This window comes from Danio rerio, chromosome 21 (genome assembly GCF_052040795.2).
Source record: "Danio rerio strain M-AB ecotype USA chromosome 21, GRCz13ab, whole genome shotgun sequence".
NCBI lineage: Eukaryota > Metazoa > Chordata > Actinopteri > Cypriniformes > Danionidae > Danio > Danio rerio.
In genome coordinates this window covers 23007435-23030000 of record NC_141041.1, presented here as the reverse complement: position 1 = coordinate 23030000, position 22566 = coordinate 23007435, and the positions used below count along the sequence as shown (strand labels likewise).

The 22566-nt window shown below is 40.7% G+C and overlaps 4 protein-coding genes across 5 annotated transcripts in view; 1 reads left to right on the top strand and 3 right to left on the bottom strand.

Annotated features, from left to right (window-relative positions):
• The window catches only part of LOC147838831 (odorant receptor 131-2-like), a 1093102-nt gene that overhangs the window by 1001053 nt on the left and 69483 nt on the right, over nucleotides 1–22566 (top strand). The gene's annotated exons all lie outside the window — the stretch shown is intronic.
• The window catches only part of neu3.1 (sialidase 3 (membrane sialidase), tandem duplicate 1), a 156403-nt gene that overhangs the window by 119543 nt on the left and 14294 nt on the right, over nucleotides 1–22566 (bottom strand). The window lies entirely within an intron of this gene.
• Nucleotides 1660–2586, bottom strand: or62b4 (odorant receptor, family 62, subfamily B, member 4). Its single transcript, NM_001130810.1, is given in 1 exon segment — nucleotides 1660–2586. A coding segment is annotated over 1 exon segment (927 nt).
• Nucleotides 14985–15938, bottom strand: or62b1 (odorant receptor, family 62, subfamily B, member 1). Its single transcript, NM_001128372.1, is given in 1 exon segment — nucleotides 14985–15938. A coding segment is annotated over 1 exon segment (954 nt).

The window sequence follows — 22566 nt, the reverse complement described above, 5'->3', positions numbered from 1 at the left end:
TCCTAGATGAGACTCAAAGAATAGTTATAGAAATTGTTGAAATGTGGGAAAAATATCCATAAGAGAAAAGTATTGAAGCTGTCATTACGAGAAAGCCTTTTATACAAAGTATTAAGCAGATTTCAGTAGTCCAGTACTTTCCCCTTGTGTCATTCCATTGATTTTACACAAAATGTTTTTGGTAACAAAAGTTGTAGTTTATTTGTATGCTTGTGTTGTTTGGGTTTTTAATTAAATCTAGTACAATTTCCTGTCAACAGCACCTTTAGAAACATATTTACCAGGAAAATTGTGTACCCTGATGTGTTCAATATTTATGTTCAACTATAAATATAAATATAACACTTACAGTATTAGAGTTACATGTATTGTTGAATCAATTGGTCATTTAAAAAATGAATGAAATCCTACAAAATCATCAACATGCCTAATACAGGATGTTTGTTTCAAGAATGTAAATCCCTAAAGATATAAAAACAGAAAATGTATTTCATTTAAATCAGATCGTTTCATATTTGTTCAATACAATTTGAGCAAATACTGTAGCAAATTGTCAGTAGACCATGAGCAATCCAGTTTCCTATTTTAGGGTATAGAATCAATGCATTGTGGCACTGTTGGTTCCCTATCATTCTTTGTAGATCTGGTCAAATCAGACACATTGCTTACTTGGGCAATTAAAGTGCTTTGTGAGCTGTGGAACTTTGTAAGTAGACCATTCTTAGCAGCACCCAGGACTATATGTTTCCAAAATACTTACCATGATTTGTTTATAACGTGCCCTGTGTTCATTTTATTTAATAAAAGTCATTATATATTCATTTAAAATCCCATCTTAAAGAATCCTTAGACTCAAGGTGCTGACTTTAAGTTGTTGCAGTTTCAACACAATCTTGCATCATATCAGCTAAAATAAAATAATAAATTTACATTTCTTAATGATAGATGGACATTCAAATAAACACTTTTTGTTTTTATCAGTGCATTAGAGATTCAAATTCCCTGACTGGAGAATAAAGAGATGGTGCAACAGTCTTAACAGCCAGAGGTCATTAGCGATCTTGAGTTGGATAATTATCCCAATTGGGACATAATTTCTCTGTGTGGCCATTTTTTTTTCCAGAGAGACCAAAAACCATGCTATTCTTGCTGACAGCAGAGTCAAGCCACTGTTTTGACCAAAACAACAGAAATGGCCAATAGCTTGGGGAATGACATAATCAACAGATTTTATTGTAGCAAAGACCATACAACATGTAGGCCTGTCCTAGACAGAAAAAGGAAACTTAAAAATTTTATAAACACACTGGAGTAAATAAAATGTAATTCACCTTGTTATGTTTTTATTTATTTGGCACAATAAAGGCTGTGATTGTTCTTTTGTGATTGTGACTTTTAAATTAAGAATACAAATAAAGTTTGTGTGATTGTGAGCACATACTGTACCATGGTACCATCTCTGCATTATTTTGAGCCAGGTAAAACACTGTTTATTAGGTCACAGAAGAAAAACATATTGTTCAGAAAAAGGACACAAATCAGTTTGAAAAAAAAATTAAATTAGGAGATATAGACATGTTCAATTTTTAAGAAATAATATGAATTGTCTTACCCACAAATTATATATGAACTGACTTTAAGCACAATGTTCAGACTTAGTCATTGTTTTGTAACTTTCATAAATTTTTTAAATATTCTTTTGCGAACCTCTGTTAATTTTAAGCCATAGATCACAGGATTTACAAAAGGTGGCACTACAATCATCTCTAAAGCTAAAAAAAATTGTAGGTTGGCAGGGACGTCATCTGATCCAAATCTGTTACTAAAGTTATCAAAAAGTGCTGCTACAGTGAGGTTCAGCAATGAAATTACATGAGGAATACATGTCTGCAAAAATTTCCTTCTGCACTCTAAAGATGATTTACATGCAATAATTAGCTTTATGTAAGATACAATAATCACAATCACCAGAACAACATATAAAGAAATAAAAACAAATCCATAAATGTTATTGATGACAGTTGATCCACATGAGAGTTTCACAATTGACCAGTTGTCACAATATAACTTGTCAATATGATTTTTACAAAGTACCAATCTATTTGATAGGAAAACAGCAATAAACATACTGAGAAACGGTATGAGCCAACACAGGACAAGTAATATGCTGCAGGAAAATCTGTTCATCTTTGCATGATAGTCTAAAGGTTGACAAATGGCCACATGTCTGTCATACGCCATCACTGCCAGTGTAGAACATTCACACATTACATAACTATAAACAATAAAAGCCTGAATAGCACACATGTAAGAAGAAATCACATATGAATTCAATATTAAATCATGCAAGAACTTAGGGTAAAACCCTAAACATCCATAAATGTCATTTACACACAGATTACACAGGAAAATGTACATCGGTTCATGAAGTGCTCTTTCTATGACAATAACAACAATGAGCCAAATGTTCACTAACAGTACCAGAGCATAAAGCAAGAAAAAGCACATGAAGTAAATATACCTGTATGATTTAGCATTTAGAGGTTCCATCAGAGTGTAGGTTTCAAAATGTGTCATATTATCCATCAGTCATTTACAATTGTAAATATCTTATGTAAAATGTAGCAAATTAACAAATAACTGATAAGTACTTTCTTCAAGATAAAAGTTTAAATGCAAATATATAGCATACATGGTATTAAAATACAATGAGAACTGACACCAATAAATTGTTACCATTGCATTGCTCCAAGTTGTGATTCTGAACATTATGAAGTAGAGTCATGCACTGCTTGCCTGCTTATATATGAATATATTGTCGAATCTGATATCTCTAAGGGTTTATCAAACAAACTCTTGGGGAAATTCAAAGCTATGGTTGTCTTTTAACATTAAAAGAAGCAGTTGTTTAAAAATCACTGTTTGAAATCAAGTTGTTTTTGTACTGCATATTAGAGATTGTGATCAAATGAAGGGCTCCCACTATAAGCCAAATATCAAATTATAACTGCACAGCTAATAAATATGGCAGTAACAATACATCCATAGACATTTTTAATCAGTTTTCACAATAGAATATATCAATATAATATTTACAAAATGGCCTCAGGTTTGCCGACAGGGCTGCTGGAATCACAGAGAAGTTAGGGAGCTGGGCTACTGTACATATCAATCATATTATTGTGATCTTGGAAAAGAGCTGTGGAAAACAAAGGTTTGCATAGCAAACATGAGAAGGGATAACCTATCAATTTAATATCAAATCAGACAGAAATTTAGGGTTGAATCCTGATGCTCTATAAACACCATTTACAAAGATGGCCCAAGAAGATGTATATTGGTTCATGAAGAGCTTTCTCCGTTAAAATGACCACAAAAAGACAAGTATTAATTGACGAAAAGATAAGTGGAATACATGTATTGAGACACGGATGAGAGAGTTTGGAGAGGTTGTGATTTAATTTCGCTGTTGTTTAGAGACAATGTGAAGTGTTAAATTGAGCTGTACAATGTACTGTCCGTTATTTTATGTCTTCCCTTCTTGCAGTAGTTATTGTATTAACCACATTCATGTAAATTTGTACATGTTTGCGAGCTGAGCACTGTAGGGGCTAAGTGTCATTTTCTTTGCTAATAACTTCTGTCTTGTTTTGGTTTAGGTAAGTAGTTAGGGAAGTGATTGTGATTTATTTCTTTGATTCTGCAAGTCATTTATATATAGGGTGGAGTAAGCTTTTCTGTTGTTTATTATTTTGGCCATGCTCAACCCTGACGCTAATTATGTGCTCTTATTTTTTGTTTCTATCATACAAAACAACTTTTCTTGATTTTTGATACAATAAAAGAGCAGATGGGCATTGAATTTCAATCAGTTTAGTTGCTCATTTTTATTTATTTATTTATTTATTTATTTATTTATTTATTTATTTTGGTTATGTTTCAAATCCAGTTCTAGACATTGGAGTTTTAACATAAATTGGGGGTAGAGCTGGACGATAAGGGAAAAATTTATATCACAATATATTTCTTAATGTCAGTTGATACAATATAATTCTGATATCGATATGGACAAATTAAAAAAGCCAGGAAAAAACTGCCAAGAACGCAGACAATGTATGCCTGTACCTACACATGTCTGCAAACTGAATTTGCAAAGTCTATAATAACTCCAGGCTCTTATAACTTTTTTTTTTTAAATAAAAAAGTACAAAAAAAATAATGTTCACTTTTTATTTGTATTTAGCCTGTACAAACAGATGAGTGTATTCGAACTATAGTTCTGGTTGCTTTTCATCTTGAACATCCTGTAAGGGTTCAATCTGTCTATAAATATTTGTGTATAATTACCTAATTAAATGAAAAGGTTTACCATAAAATAGTTCTTATATAGTTTATATAGTCTATTTATATAGACTAATATTTTATATTATTTTATATAACACACTTTCATTATTTAACAGATTTAATAATTCTTATAATCACACTCTTTCCATTTCATCAGCTTTGCAATAACCAGATTCCTGATAAATGTTTGTGAATTTTATTTTGTAAGTTTGCTCGAGTGCTATACCAGCATGCAGCGAGTGTGTGTGTGTGTGTGTGTGTGTGTGTGTTAATTTGGGTGTTTGCAAGAATCAAGTTTATATATATATATGTGGGTGTATGCATGCATCACGTGTATATGTATATGCGCAAGTTTCATACCTGTTTGAAGAAAGCATGGGTTTATATGCGAGTAATTTATAGGTGTATATGTACGTTTTGATAAGCAAAGTTTGATTTAAATCCTACATGGAGGGCGCAGTTTCATCTTCTCTTGATCAAGCTCATTATCTGATTTACTCTGGTTTAAAAAAAATATGTTTCAAGAGTTCACACTTAGCTGATGATTAATTATAAAGCTTGTTTGGCATGCTGTCCCGGGAGAGAGCCCTGAGCTCATGAGATCCTCAAGCCCAGGGCTCCCTCCCGTTGCAAAGCGGGAGGGGAGTTTGAGCTCAGGTAGATCTCGAGAACTCCCCTGCTGTAGCAAGTGAATGCTCTTGAAACTAATTACTAACTAGGAGCGTGTCTATGTTGACAATTTGGATTGTTCAATTGACTTAATTGCATGTTTTTAGGCGGTGGGAGGAAACCGGGGAACCCGGGGGAAACCCACGTGAGCACGGGGAAAAGTGCAAAACTCCGCACAGAAATGTCTGCTAGTTTTGGTAAAGCCAGGAACCAGAGACATTCTTGCTGTGAGGCGACAGTGCTAGGCACTGGGCCACCGTGTCACCCGTCTAAGAAGGAGGCGTAGGGGAGGAAGGGGGGACTAACGAAGATAGCAATGGAATAAACCCCAGGGTATGTATAGTAGTTTAGGAGTCATCTGATTGGATCGAAGTGAATTGGATAATGCAGGTCAGCTGCTAGCAATCATAAGCACGTGATCCTCTCGAAATTTGTTTATACATAAACTTCACTTCAAGAGTTCACACTTAGCTGATGATTAATTATAAAGCTTGTTTGGCATGCTGTCCCGGGAGAGAGCCCTGAGCTCATGAGATCCTCGAGCCCAGGGCTCCCTCCCGTTGCAAAGCGGGAGGGGAGTTTGAGCTCAGGTAGATCTCGAGAACTGCCCAAAATGCCTTTGTATAGCTTGGGACAGCAGCCGCGTATTGAAGAGCCCCCCAAAAAGCAGGTGTAACAAAGCCATATCCGGCTGCTGGATATAGCGTTGATAGCTGATTAAGAGAAGCTCCTACGGGAGCAGAGCAAAGTAGACTGCTAGAGCCTAGGCGGGGTGAGGGCAGGGCTGGATTGACTCCGCGGGAGTCAAGGCTCAAACATATACACCCCTGCGGGGGTGGGAGCTGGGGTTAGATTGCTCAAGCAAGAGTCGGGAAGATTTGGGCGGTGGAGACTCTTGCATGAGAGGGTGGGAGGTGGCTAGGGCCTGAAGCTCGTTTTAGTCGCCCCTGCGGGAGCTAGAGCTGAGGATTGAGGGCCTAAGCGAAAGGAAGAACATAGCGAAAGATTGACGCTGAAAGAAAGACAGTTAGCGGAGAACTCAACGCTGGAAAAGAAATTGAGGAAATAGGAGGGTAAGGAGATAAGGCATATATAAATATATATGAATATATATGGTTATTATATGGTAAGGGCCGGGCATGGGCAGTGATTGACTCTTGCGAGAGTCGAAGCTCGGAGCGACCCCTGCGGGGGTCAGAGCTGCTGTGGGCATTTCTCCTGCTGAAGTCTGGGAAAGGGAGGGGGCGGTGGAGACTGCAGCAGGAGGTGGCCGGGGCGGGGATGGGCTAGGGGTGACTCGCGAGAGTCGAAGCTCAGATTGGACCCCTGCGGGGGTCAGAGCATGGTGAGGGAAGGAGCATAGTAGGTTTGAAAGGATAGTTAAGAGCATACAAGCAACCTGCACAACATGTAATGCCCCTAGGCTCACATACTCATTTGCTTGCACGTGCATATGCATACCTAGATGTACGCCCACACCCATATACGTATCCACGTGCAAATAAGCATGTATACGTGTGCAAACGCACGCTGTATCTGCGCGAGCAACCACACACATTCCCATGCGCACCCATACACAAGCACACACACACGCGTACTCCAGCCTACTTAGGGTCGAGCTCGTACCCCTAGTTGGAGTTTGGAATTTAGCTGATTAGGGCTAGCTGGGCTGTCTTGAGGTGGGATCGGCTGAGGCGAATGTAAGCTTTGAAGGCATCGGAGGACCAGCGGCCTAGGGTCTGGATTTGGTGCGAGGATAGACCTTTGTGAGCTGCTGTGGTGGCTGCGCCAATTCTAAATGAATGGCTGGAATACAATTCGGGGAAAACGCCCGAAAGGCGAAGGACTTCTGTCAGATGTTTTTGAAACCAAAAACGGGTTACTGGACGGTTAGCGTCATCAGTAAAAAGTGGGGCATGTGGGTCGGAATCCTTTGCTCTCCTTGAATGGAGAAAAGCTAGGAGAGTTTGGAATGGCTGTGTGGGGGAAAAAATGTTAAATATGTAAATAAAATGCCCTTTGCTTGTCTGATCTGTTTTGCTTTGCTTGATGAAAAAGGCGAGTGTTTCAGCATTCAGCAGTGTTAGATCAGATATAGTGGGGTGTATTGCGGGATTGAAATTGGATGTGATAGCCATTTCTGAACACCTCAGGAAGCCAAAAAAAAAAAAGCCAGGGTAAACATGGCGTCTAGTGTACGGGCTGTGTGGAGTGAGAGGTATCCTTTGCGCAGTGTGCGTATGCACTTTGCTAAAATATTGAGTGTAATGGGTAGTCTAGTGTCAGGAAGGGGGGGGGGGTGTGTGATTTCTGGATACCTTTAATGAGGAGGGAAGTTTGAGCGTAAGAAATGGCTTCTGAGGTGGCCCCGTAAATCAATTTATGAAAAAATTGGACCCCACTAAGGTAGCTTTTAATGGAGCTTGCCTGGATATTTTTGGCTGTATGGAGGTGGAAAATAAATGAGGTGATGGTAAGCAATGAAAAATCTGGGAACTGTATTTGATACAGGGTATGGAAATATTTATAAGATTTCCATGCTGTGAGATACGACTCAAGGGTCCTTGGTGCGACAGCGTGAAGGATCAGAGATATGGAAGTTTTATGGCAATATAATTTGTGAATAGAGTGGAACAGGTGTTGGATGCTGGTCTGCTTCCGGTACCAAGAGCCGAAATTTCTGGAAAAGAAAGCGAGAGAGAGAATCAGCAATTTGATTTTTGCAAACTGGAACATGTCTAGCAGTCATAATGAATTGCTTTTTGGCTGCCGTCCAAACGAGGCATCTTAGTAAGGGCATAATTGGAAGTGCGTGCGAGCGTCCTTTATTAATGCAATAAACGGTGGCTTCGTTGTCGCAATGAACGAGAATGCTAGAGGCGGACCATTCATCTCCCCATAAAAGCGCTGCTGCGACTATGGGGTAGAGTTCGAAAGCGCAGATGATTGCTGATTTCTGGGTAGACTGAACATCTGCGGGGGCCACGTTGAAGCAAACCAGTGACCTTGGTAAAAGCCGCCGAACCCGACTGAGGGGGCAGCGTCAGTGAATAAATTAATATCCACCGGGGAAGAAATTAGGTCGTTATAGAAAAAGGAACAGCGGTTCCATTGCTTAAGGAAGGAGATCCATAAGCGGAGTTCATTGCGACTGGGTTTAGAAAGATATATGGTATCTTCTAAACCGGGGACAGAGGAGGAGAGCTGAATGAGGTGAGTAATAAACGGGCGGCCTTGGGGAATTATGCGCATCGTGAAATTGAAATGCCCGAGAATAGATAGTAGTTCGCGTTTGGTGCATGATTGTTTCTCGAGGAAAATTTGAGATAAAGAGATTATACGGTCGATCTTTTCTTTGGTAAGGGAAGCTTGAAATTTATTCGAATCTAAGTTGGTGCCCAGAAATTCTATGGAAGTGCTGGGACCGGCTGTTTCTCCTCTGCGAGGGGGATGCCAAGATTTTCGAAAACCTTTTGGGTGTTCGATAGGTGTTTAGCTGGAGGTGAAGAAGGTGGGGAAATGAGGAGAAAATCATCAAGGAGATGGATTATGCGGGATTTCGTAGTTATTAGATAAAATCCAGCACAATGCTTCTTAAGCATATCTAAAATTTTAGGACTACTTTTGCAGCCGAAGTTTATCGGACTGCAAAGTAAAATTGTGAGCGCCAATGAATGCCAAAAAGGTGCCAGAAGTCTGGGTGAATTGGCATGATTTTAAAGGTGGATGAAATGTCGATTTTTGCAAGCCAAGCATTGCGACCGGCTAAACTGATGAGCGAAATTGCTTGGTCTATATCATGATAATTCAACGAGTATTCGTCTGATGGAATGGTGCTGTTAATGCTAGGAATATAGAATTGTGAGGAGCGGAGACCAATAATCAAGGGTTTTTGCTAGAGAATTCTCAAGTCGCAATGTCAATAGGACTAATACAAGAACGCTGAACAGTGGGGCAAGAATGGTACTATCATGAATTTATTATTGATTCTTTTTTTTTCTTTTTTTTTTTGATTAACGAATTCATTGTTGCAGGTTCAGTAGTCGCAGATTGTAGATTGGAGCAGAATAAGGTTAAGGAAGGGAGAGCTGAAATGCCCGGATTAGATCCTTGGGTTAGACCTGAAATCAGAAATCAGAAGTTAGTATCAGGGTGACAACGCAATTCAAAGCAATTTGAGAAATATGGCATCGAGGATGTGAGCTATGTGAGTGGAAATGCACCTTTTATGTAGAGTGTGATTGTATTTGAAGAGCATATAAAATGTAATGGGTTGGATGAGGGTCAGGTTCTGCAGCCAAATGTCATGGTCTTTTTATTAATGCATGGTCTGATAGCTTGATGTCGCTACGTGCAAGGATGGTAGAGGTGAGCATTCATCTCCCCTCAGAATGGCAAATGGATGGAGAGCTGAGGATAAGGGGTATGGTTTGTCTGGTGGTCCTGGAAGTGTTTATTGAAGATTCGTTGTCAGAAATGTCCTCCTATTCATAGCAACCAATCGGGAAGTTTGTTTTGTTGCTGTTTCACATCCAACTGACTTGCTATTATAAGCTTACATAAGACACTAGTGTATGAATAAATGAGTCACTGGTCTAGTGTAATTGGACCTCAGTGCTCTGTGTATAATTTATTTTTTTTTGTTTTTATTTTTATTTTTATTTTTTTCAATTGCTAACATCAAACTCTGAACTCTATAAGACTTCAAGGGTGATGTCACCACTTAGTAAAACTGTGAATGGAATGTTAGTAATTGGCTTTACTTTAATCCATGAACAACATTTGTTGGTAACTTAACTTCATTCACAAGCGTATCTGGCCCAAATTCATTCATAAGACTTGCAACAGAGTCAAGAGAGAGGGCGGGACCTTCTCCAGAGAACTTTTTGGAAGGTGACGCTTTTCCTTACAGCTATTGGCTTAAAGGAGAGCCAGTCAAGCGTGCCAAAGGTGAAAAAGCCCGGCGGCCATTTTGTTGATCAAGTTCACCATTGTTTATGACTTGAGCTGTTGCTCTGCTGAACATTCCAGCAAACAAGCTGTTAAATGTTATGGATCAGTGGACAGGCAAGAGGCAAGTATCTTTAGTTAAAATCATTGTTTACGCTAGCCTTGTTATTCAAAAGATTTATAATTGTTTTAGTCTAGATGTTTGGTAAAGTTATTTTGCAAAGCTCCCCTTCATGTGCATAGCATGTGCACCGCTAGGAAAAAGGTAATGGTTCAGTTTCATTGCAATGGCTTTGGAGTTTTGGCTGTCATTTGCTGGAGAATATGGTTGAAGACACAGCAGATGCGTTGAAGTGGAAGGTTTGATGTTTTGTTGAAGTTGTTGATGCAATTGTTGGAGTTGTTTTGAAGTGGTAATAGTAGTAGTTGTTGTTGTTGTTGCTGCATTTGTTGTTGCTGCATTTGTTGTTGCTGCTGCTGTAGATTGTAGCTTGTAAATTATAGCTAGTAGCTTGTAGATTATAGCTGGTAATTTGTAGATGGTAGCTGGTAGATTGTAGCTGGTAGCTGATAGCTGGTAGATGGTAGCTGGTAGCTGCTTTGGTTGTCCATGCTGGTTCAGAGTAGGTTCTTCAACGGAGCTAGCTACAGTGAAGCTGCCTCTTCAAAACAAAGATAGCAATGGAATAAACCCCAGGGTATTTATAGTAGTTTAGGAGTCATCTGATTGGATCGTAGTGAATTGGATAATGCGGGTCAGCTGCTAGCAATCATAAGCACGTGATCCTCTCGAAATTTGTTTATACATAAACTTCACATATGCATGCTTGACTGCCTCTGGCATTTTTGAAAATACAAATGTTATTTAGTGGGTGACGTAGTGGCGCAGTTGGTAGTGCTGTCGCCTCACAGCAAGAAGGTTGCTGGGTCGCTGGTTCGAACCTCGGCTCGACGTTTCTTTGAGGAGTTTGCATGTTCTCCCTGCGTTCGTGTGGGTTTCCTCTGGGTGCTCCGGTTTCCCTCACAGTCCAAAGACATGCGGAACAGGTGAATTGGGTAGGCTAAATTGTCCATAGTGTGTGTGTGTGTGTGTGTGTGTGTGGATGTTTCCCTGAGATGGGTTGCAGCTGGAAGGGCATCCGCTGCGTAACAACCTGCTGGATAAGTTGGCGGTTCATTCCGCTGTGGCGACCCCAGATTAATAATGGGACTAAGCCGAAAAGAAAATGAATGAATGAATTGAACTTGATAACTGATCACGCTGCTAGTCGCATCACTCTCCCACACATTTTGCAGAGCACCGAAACAATAAGTTTAGCGTAACTTAAAAAGCCGAACCACTTTCAAACCACTGCATTAGTCTTTCCACTCTCATCAACTAACTCGTCTGCATACTTACTTGTGGAAGCTTGTTCATACACATCTGTATTCAGGGCCCTCATTTTGTAGCTAAAACTTTCTGCAAGACTGTGACGAAGCGAACTGCTGAGCGCTGGCAGCAGCATGTCTGTGATGTACGTTATCATGCAAGTGACATGATCACGCTCTTTATGGGTGAGCACTGAACGTCATTGAGTGACAAATGATACAATGTAAAAGATCTTTCATTCATTCATTTTCTTGTCGGCTTTGTCCCTTTATTAATCCGGGGTCGCCACAGCGGAATGAACCGCCAATTTATCCAGCAAGTTTTTACGCAGCGAATGCCCTTCCAGCCGCAACCCATCTCTGGAAAACATCCACAAACACATTAAATTTAGAATTTACCCTACCCAATTCACCTGTACCGCATGTCTATGGAGGAAACCGGAGCACCTGGAGGAAACACACACGAAGGCAGGGAGAACATGCAAACTCCACACAGAAACGCCAACTGAGCCGAGGTTCGAACCAGCAACCTTCTTGCTGTGAGGCAACAGCACTACCTACTGCGCCACTGCCTTGCCCTGTATAAGATCTTACATATAATAAAAAATATATGCAAATTTATAGCTAAATACCGGAAATGGGTTTAAAAATCATATCATATCATCATTATTGAAAAAAATTATATCACGATATATATTGATATCGAATTATTGTCCAGCCCTAATTGGGGGCTCGTTTTTTTGGGTTGTGAGATACAAAAAAAAGAAATAAATTTTTTTAATTATTGCAGAAACTGGAATGTAGTATGACTGTGGGGACTTATCAGCTGTTTTGACCAAGTCTTGTGACAGCATGTCAGAGATAAGTCTCTCTCTTTTCTGTTTATCTGTTCACTTGTCAAGTAGAAAAGATAATTCGAAGTGGATAATGAAAAGTATTGGGACATAATTTCCTCTTACTAATATAGCAGTAAATGGTATAACAGAAGCCAAGTATATGCCACATATATGTTTAACCATCTTTGATTTTCTAAAGGTTTAGGACCACATCACTCTCATACTTTGTTACTGTCAATGTAGAATATTTACACTACAGCTGTTCTGTAGACCGCAAAAACCTAAAGGTCACACATGAAAGAAGAAAGAAGAAATTACATTTAAAGCCTTACTCCTGTTAGATTTTACCTCAGACTTTATAAAGTAAGTCTGCACCCAACATTTATGGTTGTCTTTTGACTGTCACTTCACATGCCAAAACATTGAAAGCTTCCTCTCTTAGGCTTTTTTCTAAATAAGGTATATCATTTAACTTGATTGGGTAGGATAAATTGTCCATAGTGTATGAGTGTGAATGAGTGTGTATGGATGTTTACCAGAGATGGGTTGCAGCTAGAAGGGCATCCGCTGTGTGAAACATATGCTGGATAAGTTGGCGGTTCATTCCGCTGTGGTGACCCCAGATTAATAAAGGGACTAAGCCGAAAAGAAGGCAAGGCAAGGCAAGTTTATTTATGTAGCACATTTCATACACAGTGGCAATTCAAAGTGCCTTACATAAACAGGAATAAAAAGACAAGTTTAGGAACATAAAATGCAGACAATAAAAATTATTAAAAACAGATAAAAACAAATTAAAATGAGTTAAAATAGGTTATAAAAGAATGAAAAAGAAAACGAAAAACATAATAGTGCGATCTGTCGGACGTAGCACAGTGCTCATTCAGTAATAGCACAGCTAAACAGATGTGTTTTCAGTCTCGATTTGAATGTGCTTAATGTTGGAGCACATCTGATCATTTCTGGGAGCTGATTCCAGCAGCGAGGAGCATAGTGGCTGAAGGCAGATTCACCCTGCTTTGACTGAACCCTTGGAATTTCTAGTTTATAAGATCCTAAAGATCTGAGTGATCTGTTAGGTTTGTATTCTGTGAGCATATCTGTAATGTATTGAGGTCCTTGGCCATTTAGTGATTTATAGACCAGTAATAATACTTTAAAATCTATTCTGAAAGTAACTGGCAGCCAGTGTAAAGACCTGAGGACAGGTGTGATGTGTTCTGATTTCCTGCTTCTGGTCAGAATTCTGGCTGCAGCATTCTGGATGAGCTGCAACTGTCTGACTGTCTTTTTGGGTAGGCCCGTGAGGAGGCCGTTACAGTAATCCACTTGCTGCTGATAAAAGCATGAACAAGTTTCTCTAAGTCTTCCCTACAAACAAAGCATCTGATTCTTGCAATATTTTTGAGATGATAGTATGCTGATTTAATGACTGCTTTGACATGACTGTTGAAACTCAGATCTGACTCCAGAGTCACACCAAGATTCTTGACCTTATTTTTTGTCGTTTGACCTTTAGAGCCAAGGAACGCATTCACCTTTAGAACCTCATCTCTGTTCCCAAACGCAATGACTTCAGTTTTCTCTTTGTTTAACTGAAGAAAATTTTGGCACATCCAATTGTTAATTTCATCAATGCACTGGTAGAGGGTGTCAATGGGGCTGTAGTCATTAGGCAGTAAGGCTAAGTAGATCTGAGTGTCATCAGCATAGCTGTGGTAGGAGATTTGGTTCTTTCTCATTATTTGGCTCAGAGGGAGCATGTAAAGGTTGAACAAGAGAGGTGCCAGAATCGAACCTTGTGGGACTCCACATGTCATGGGTGTCCACCTTGACCTTTGATCACCTAGACATAGTAACCTCTCCCTTTAGTGTAAGATCTGAACCATTTGAGGACTGTCCCAGACAGCCCAATCCAGTTTTCCAGCCTATCCAGAAGTATGCTGTGATCGACAGTGTCAAATGCAGCACTGAGATCGAGCAATACCAGCATTGTTATTTTACCTGAATCTGTATTTAGACGTATATCATTAATTATCTTTATAAGAGCGCTCTCTGTACTGTGATGTGCTCTGAAACCAGATTGAAAATTGTCTAAACACCCCCTGAAGTTTAAGAACTTGTTAACCTGGTTGAAAACAACTTTTTCAATGAATTTGCCAATGAAAGGGAGATTTGAGATTGGCCTGTAATTGCTCAATAGGGTGTTATCCAGGTTGCTCTTCTTCAAGAGGGGTTTTACAACTGCAGTTTTAATTGAGTTTGAAAAAATCCCTGAGAGAAGTGAAGCATTTGCCACTTTTAGAAGATCTATTTCTAAACAAGTAAACACCGTTTTAAAGAATGATGTGGGGAGCGTGTCAAGACTGCAGGTTGATGTTTTTATAATTTGCACGATCTCTTCTAAGATTTTAACGTTAATTTCCATGAAATCAGACATAATGTCTGACTTCTCAAGTTGTGGTTGAGCTTGTTAGACATCAACAAAAGAAAATGAATGAATGAATTTAACTTGATAACTGCCATTTGTGTTTAATCTTCTGATCATTGGATCAAAAAAATTTATTAAAGCTAGTTGTAGGCACAATCATGGTACCACATCTGCTTCATTTTGAGCCAGAAAAAAAAAACACTTTTATTAAGTTACAGCAGAACAACAGACATACTGTTCAGAAAATGGACACAAATTAGCATGAAAGGAGAGTTCAAATTGTATATATACAAATTGTATATATATATAGCATTCATTTTGCTGAGTCTGTGTTTTACTGGTCTGTTTTCTTAGTGTGGAAGGTAATCTTAAAGCATTGACTTACTTCATGCATAATGTACTTCATTCTTGATCATTTGTTTTATTACATTAATGCATTTTTTAAAGATCATTTTGCGAACTTCTGTTAATTTTAAGCCATAGATTACAGGATTTACAAGCGGTGGCACTACAATCATCTCTAAAGCTAAAAAAAATTTTAGGTTGGCAGGGACGTCATCTGATCCAAATCTGTTACTAAAGTTATCAAAAAGTGCTGCTACAGTGAGATTTATCAATGAAATTACATGAGGAACACATGTCTGCAAAAATTTCCTTCTGCACTCTAAAGATGATTTACATGCAATGATGAGTTTTATGTAGGATACAACAATCACCATCACAAGAACAAAATAGAAAGAAATAAAAACAAATCCATAAATGTTATTGATGACAGTTGATCCACATGAGAGTTTCACAATTGACCAGTTGTCACAATACAACTTGTCAATATGATTTTTACAAAGTACCAATCTATTTGATAGGAAAACAGCAATAAACATACTGAGAAATGGTATGAGCCAACACAGGACAAGTAATATGCTGCAGGAAAATCTGTTCATCTTTGTATGATAGTCTAAAGGTTGACAAATGGCCACATGTCTGTCATACGCCACCATTGCCAGTGTAGAAAATTCACACATTACATAACTATAAACAATAAAAGCCTGAATAGCACACATGTACGAAGGAATCACATATGAATTCAATATTAAATCATGCAAGAACTTAGGGTAAAACCCTACACATCCATAAATGTCATTTACACACAGATTACACAGGAAAATGTACATCGGTTCATGAAGTGCTCTTTCTATGACAATAACAACAATGAGCCAAATGTTCACTGACAGTACCAGAGCATAAAGGAAGAAAAAGCACATGAAGTAAATATACCTGTATGATTTAGCATTTACAGGTTCCATCAGAGTGTAGGTTTCAAAATGTGTCATATTATCCATCAGTTACCTACAGTTGCAAATAGCTTATGTAAAATGTAGTGAATTAACAATTAACTGATAAGCACTTTCTTCAAGATAAAAATTTAAAAGCAAAATTATAGCATACATGGTATAAAAATACAATGAGAACTGACACCAATAAATTGTTATCATTGGAGTATGAGTTGCCATGAAGTCATGCACCACTGGCCTGCTTATATATTAATATTTTGCCGAATCTAAAATCTCTGAGGGTTTATCCAAAAGAGCTCAAGAGGAAATTTAAAGTTGTAGTTGTCTTTTATCTCCAGAGAGCAGTTGTTTAAAAATCACTGTTTAAATCAAATGAATCAAATGAAGGGCTTCCACTATAAGCCAATTGACAAATTATAACTGCACAGCTAATAAATATGGTAGTAACAAAATATCCATAGACATTTTTAATCGGTTGTGACAATAGAATATATCAACAACACTGATGATGTGTCCAAGGTTGTGCATCAGAAGATGTTTCTGTAACTGAAAACTCTGGGAGCACCAATGACAACCAGGAACAGACTGGGAGACCACCATGAAGAGTGTGGTAACAGCTGGAAAGACAGATGACAGCCAGAAAGACAGCAACTTAAGGTGGAGAGGGTCGGCAGCCCAAACCACTTTTTCCGTGAGAAACAACCCAAAGCAAGCTAATTTGGGGAGTGGGGGGATAGTACCCCAATAGGACGGACCTAAGGACAACGGAACAATGACAACGACAGTACAGTGCATCTGCGGCAAGAGCTGCAAGAATGAGAGGGGCTTAAGAATCCATCAAGGCAGGATGAGATAACTGAAAGCAGCAGAGACGATGACAAATCATGCAGAAGTTACAACTTCGGGTAAGACGCAGGAGGACCCAGGCCCGGAAGCAACCCACAGTGCCCTGAGCCTCCTGGTGTCACCAACACTTGCTGCTGACTGCTCGCCTGCCACTCAAAGCTGCCCTCAAGTGACAGCAGTTCATAACAGTCCACAAAGCCCCCAAAGTCAGCAAGTGGCAGTTACAAGAACTGACTGTGTTTCTTTGGCTCAGCCAAGAATTCAGTGGCCCCAATCCTCAAAGAAAGCTGATTGGCTCCAGTTCGACAAGGATGTAAATCAGATCCTGGAAGTGACAGGCAAGGGGGGTGTGAACCAGCGACTGTTAACAATGACCACACTCATAGTAAACATTGCAGCTGAGCGATTTGGAACTGTGACATCTAAACCCACTCCATCGACATACACTCCAAGCCACAGAGTGAAGGAAATCAAATGGAAAGAACTTAAGCTACTAAAAAGGCAGTACAAAGCAGCAGGGGAAGTAGAAAGAGCGGATCTAGAAGATCTGAGAGGAATCCTGAGGAAACAACTCATGAACCTTGAATGTAGGGCAGAGTTTCACAGAAAGGACAGAGAGAGAGAAAGCAAGTAAAAGGGCAGCATTTTTGGCCAACTCTTTCAAGTTGACCAAGCAGCTCCTTGGCCAAAAGAGGACTTGCCTACTCACCTGCTCCAAGGAGGCTATCAACAACCACCTCATGGCCACTTTTTTGACCCGAACAGAGAACGACCGCTGGGCCCTTGCGATGCACTGCTGACACCACCTGAGCCCACATCAGAGTTCAACCAGAAGAAACCCTGCCTGAGTGAAGTAGAGGAATTGTTGATGAGATCAAGGTCAAGCTCAACACCAGGCCCGAGCGGAGTGCCTTACAAGGTGTTTAAGAACTGCCCAAAGCTTCTACACAGGCTCTGGAAGGCCCTGAACGTCATATGGAGAAGAGGGAAGATTGCCCAGCCATGGAGGTATGTGGAGAGCGTGTACATCCCAAAAGAGGAGAAGTCTGAGAACATCGACCAGTTTCGGATCATCTCCTTGCTCAGTGTGGAGAGCAAAATATTCTTCAGCATTGTGGCCAAGAGACTCTCCAACTTCCTATTGAGCAATAAATATATTGACAAGTCTTTGCAGAAGGGAGGTATACCAGGAGCCCCAGGTTGCCTGGAACACTCAGGCGTGGTAACTCAGCTCATTAGTGAGGCAAAAGAAGGCAGGGGGACCTGGCTGTGTTGTGGTTGGATCTCACCAATGCCTATGGCTCAATACCCCACAAGCTGGTGAAGGTCACACTGAAGAAACATCACGTACCCTAGAAGGTAAAAGACCTCATCATAGACTATTACAGCAAGTTCACCTTGAGAGTCTCCTCTGGCTAGTTAACATCAGATTGGTACCAGCTTGAGGTAGGGATAATCACTGGTTGCAGCATCTCAGTGACTCTCTTTGCACTGGCAATGAACATGGTGGTTAATGCAGTAGAGACAGAGTGCAGAGGCCCCCTCAGCAAGTCCGGAGTAAGGCAACCTCCCATCAGAGCCTTTATGGACAACCTCACAGTGACAACAACTGCGGTACCAGGAGCAAGATGGATCCTCCAAGGGTTGGAGAGGCTCGTGGCATGGCCATGCATGAGCTTCAAACCTGCAAAATCCAGATCCTTGGTGCTTAAGAAGGGGAAAGTCAGAGAGGAGTTCCGTTTCAGGCTAGGACAACATCAAATCCTATCAGTCACTGGGAGACCAGTAAAGAGTCTCGGAAAGGCCTTAAACTAGCCTTTAACTGAAAAACAGTGGATAAATCAGGGCTCCCTGGAAGATTAAAGGCTTGGGTTTACCGACATGGAATCCTCCCAAAACTCCTCTGGCCCTTGCTAATCTATGAGGTCCCCATGACTGTGGTTGTAGGTTTTAATTCAAAGGTGAGCAGCTATCTACGCAGATGGCTGGGATTGCCATGCAGCCTATGTAACATTGCTCTGAATGGGAACACTAACAAGCTCAAACTTTCTTTTGGCTCAGTCAGGGAGGAGTTCATTGTGGCATGGACACAGGAACATCTGCAGTATTCTGGATCCAGAGATGCAAAAGTGTCCGGGCAGGGATTGTCTTCGGGACAGGGAGAAAGTGGAGGTCAGCAGATGCAGTCAAACAAGCGGAAACCCGGCTAAAGCATAAGGCCACCCTGAGGGGAGTAGCTCAAGGCAGCGCTGGACTTAGGAGCCTTGAAGCAACCCGATACGACTTGGCCAGCTGGAGGAAAAGGGAGAGGCTGGTACAGGAGGAGATGCGTGCTTCAACTGAGGAGGAGAGAACCAGCAGAGCATTGGCCCTGCGGCAACAAGGTGCCTGGATGAAGTGGGAGCAAGCGATGGAGCGGAATGTAACTTGGAAGGACATCTGGACATGGAACCCCCTGAGAATCAGGTTCTTGATCCAAGGGGTCTACGACGTTCATCCCAGCCTATCGAACCTGTACATATGGGGCAGAGTAGAGACACCAGCATGCCCGCTGTGTTTCAAGCCAGGGACACTAGAACATATCTTGAGCAGCTGCTCCAAGGCACTAGGTGAAGGTCGGTATCGATGCAAACACGATTACGTCCTTAAATCCATTGCTGAGGAAATCAGCAAGGGGATCAAGGACAGCCGATACCGCCAAGCCACAGTCAAGGTCATTCAGTTCATCAAGGAAGGACAAAGGCCAGAGAGAACAGCAAAAAGCCACTCTGCTGGGTTGCTTTCCACGGCCCAAGACTGGGTGATGTCAGTTGATCTAGAGAGACAGCTAAAGATTCCACCACACATAACCCAGTTTACGTTTAGACCTGACAAAATCTTGGTCTCTTACGCCACAAGGCAATTAATCTTGCTGGAGCTAACTGTGCCCTGGGAGGAGAGGATGGAGGAGGCTCTGGAGAGGAGAAGGGGAAAAGACCAAGAGCTAGTGGAGCAATGTCAAATAAATGGATGGAGGATCAGGTGCATGCCAGTGGAAATGGGCAGTAGGGGATTTGCCAGCTACACCCTGAGCAAGGCCTATGGTACACTTGGAATAGCAGGCACCAACCGAAGAAGTGCCATAAGTAACAATGTTGAGGAAGCGGAAAAAAGCATCCAGATGGCTCTGGTTGAAGAGGGGGGAACAGTGGGGGCAGTAGCATGTCACTTGGACACAGGGGTCTGATCAACCTTGGTCAGGTCACCTGGAGAAGGGTGTCTGTTGCAAGACCTGAAACACCCTGTGAGTCCAGGTAACAACACTGATGATGTGTCCAAAGTTGTGCATCAGAAGATGTTTCTGTAACTATCAATATGATATTTACAAAATAGTCTCAGGTTTGCGAATAGGGCTGCTGGATTCATAGAGAAGTTGGGAAGCTAGGCTACTGTACATCTCAATCAGAATATTGTGATCTTGGAAAGTAAAAAGCTGTAGAAAACAAAGGTTTGCAGAGCAAATATGAGAAGAGATAACATATAAATTTGTTGTTTAATCATATAGTAATTCGGGGTAGAATCCTGATGCTCTATTAACACCATTTACAAAGTTGTCCCAAGATAATAATAACCATAACATAACAAATATTATTTGACGTGATAAGCAGGTATATAGTAAAATATAACAAATGAAATACACTGTCATGACAAATAGTGGACTGGGCACAAGAGTAGGGTGACTAACAATGTTTTATTGAACAGATGAAATATAATGGTCTTAACTGAAAGGGTTGAGCATTCATGGAAGGAGAGGGGGAATCTGTTGCAGACACACAGAACACAAATAGAGGGAATACAGGAAGATGTAGACAACAGGCAACACAGAGGGGCTGGAACAGGCAGAGTGCTGGAATCCTGAAACTCTGTAGCAAGGTAAGAGTCAGATAAAGACTTAAGCTGCTTCCCAAATCGCATACTTATGCACTATTCTACGCCATTTTGTAGAATGAATAGTGTAAGTAGTGTGTTCACACTAAAAAATCCTAAAAATAATAAGTGCACTTTAATTACCCGGATGATGCACTCATTCAGCCGCTAAAATGAAGTGTGTAATGATGGACACTTCACGCACTCAACGAACGCAGGTTTGCTTACGTAGCGGAAGGGGCGGAGCTATCGGACGCACATGTTGAATAACTTTATTTATTTTGGATGGTGAAAGCAAAATTCTCCTACGAGAGTGATTATAGCGCCTCCCGATGGTGAATACGGCAGTACTTACTGCAGGTATTATTTGATAATTCAGTTGTTTATTTCACTGATTTGGCAACCGTCAAACGTCATCAGGGAAACAGTTTGAATTTCCGCTTAAACATTAGTGTGCCATTTGGGACAACACTACATACATATACTATCCTGTTGAGTGTGTAAGTGCATAAGTACATCGTGCATGAGTGCATAGTGTATAGTGTGCCATTTGGGAGGCAGCTTTTGGGTGTGAGTATTAGGACCGACAGTGGCAGAGTGAAAAGAGGTGCTCCTTATACTATATGTGTGTGTTTGTGGGCAGGTGATGATGATTGGAAATCAGGTGATTGGAAATGGGTGTGTGTGGGTCCTGATAAACTAAGTGACTCTGGTGACTGCCTGACATTACTCCTTCCTCCAGGGGTGGCTCCTGACACCCTAACACAGCGTCTTCCATGACTTCTGGGAGCCGGCCGGTCTGGGTGGGCTTGATAGAACACCACCAGTAGAGATGTACCCAGGACATCTGCTCTGGGCACCCAGGATCTTTCCTTTAGGTAGTAACCCTCCCAGTCGATCAGATATTCAAGTTGGTTACTCCAGTGTCAGGAATTTAAATCAATTCAATCAATCTTTATTTCTATAGCGCATTTAAAATTTAGATTGTGTCAAAGCAGCTTCACATAGAAGATTATAGTAAATTAAAACAGAGTCAGTTCAGTTTTGTGTTGAAGTTCAGTTGTTTAGTTCAGTGTGGTTTAATTTTCACTACTGGGAGTTCAAAGTCTGAAGAGCAAATCCATTTATGCGCAGCTCCACGGGTTCCGAACCATGCAAGCCAGTGGCAACAGCGGTGAGGAAAAAACTTCACCAAATCCAAGAATCAAGGATCTCACTTAAGGTTTAGATGTTGGTAGGTTCAAGGAAAGCGGGAGGAATAGGCAATATATCATCTCCAAAGGGTTCTGCAGTGGGAGAAGAACATGGTTTAAGCAGTGATATGTGGAATATGGGGTGACATACCTGACATCATTGATTTTCCTCTGTATTTTAAATGGACCTATATAGCAGGGGGTCTGTAAACCTCTTGTTCCATCTCATCGCTCTCTGTAGTTGAATGTGAGCTGAGTGCCACACTCTCTCGCTTACCCGGAATCAGTAATCTACAGCTGGAACCTCCGATATTTCCTTCGTCCAAGGGAACAGAGGTGATTGTTTAAAGAGTATGCACTGGAAATGTGTTAATCCTGTAGATTCCTGGTGTAGAGAGTTTTGTGCATTCTCAGCTCAAGAGAAGAACTGGCTCCAACTGTACTGGTCTTCTTTGCAGTCCGACTGTAGGTAGCATCTGATCTCCTGGATCTTCCGCTCAGTCTTGCCATTAGTCTGTTGGATGTACCCTCCTCAGGGTATGCCAAAGTTCCGAAAGACATTATGGAATAACATTTCAGCTGTTTCAAATGCAGTGGGTAATCCTTTGAGGGAAATTAATTGACAAGGAGAAACAATCAACAGTGACTAGAAAACATGTGTTACCTTCGTAGTTGGGGAGGTCAGTCACAAAGTCCACTCCAAGGTGGGATCAGAGTCTTTATAGAACTGA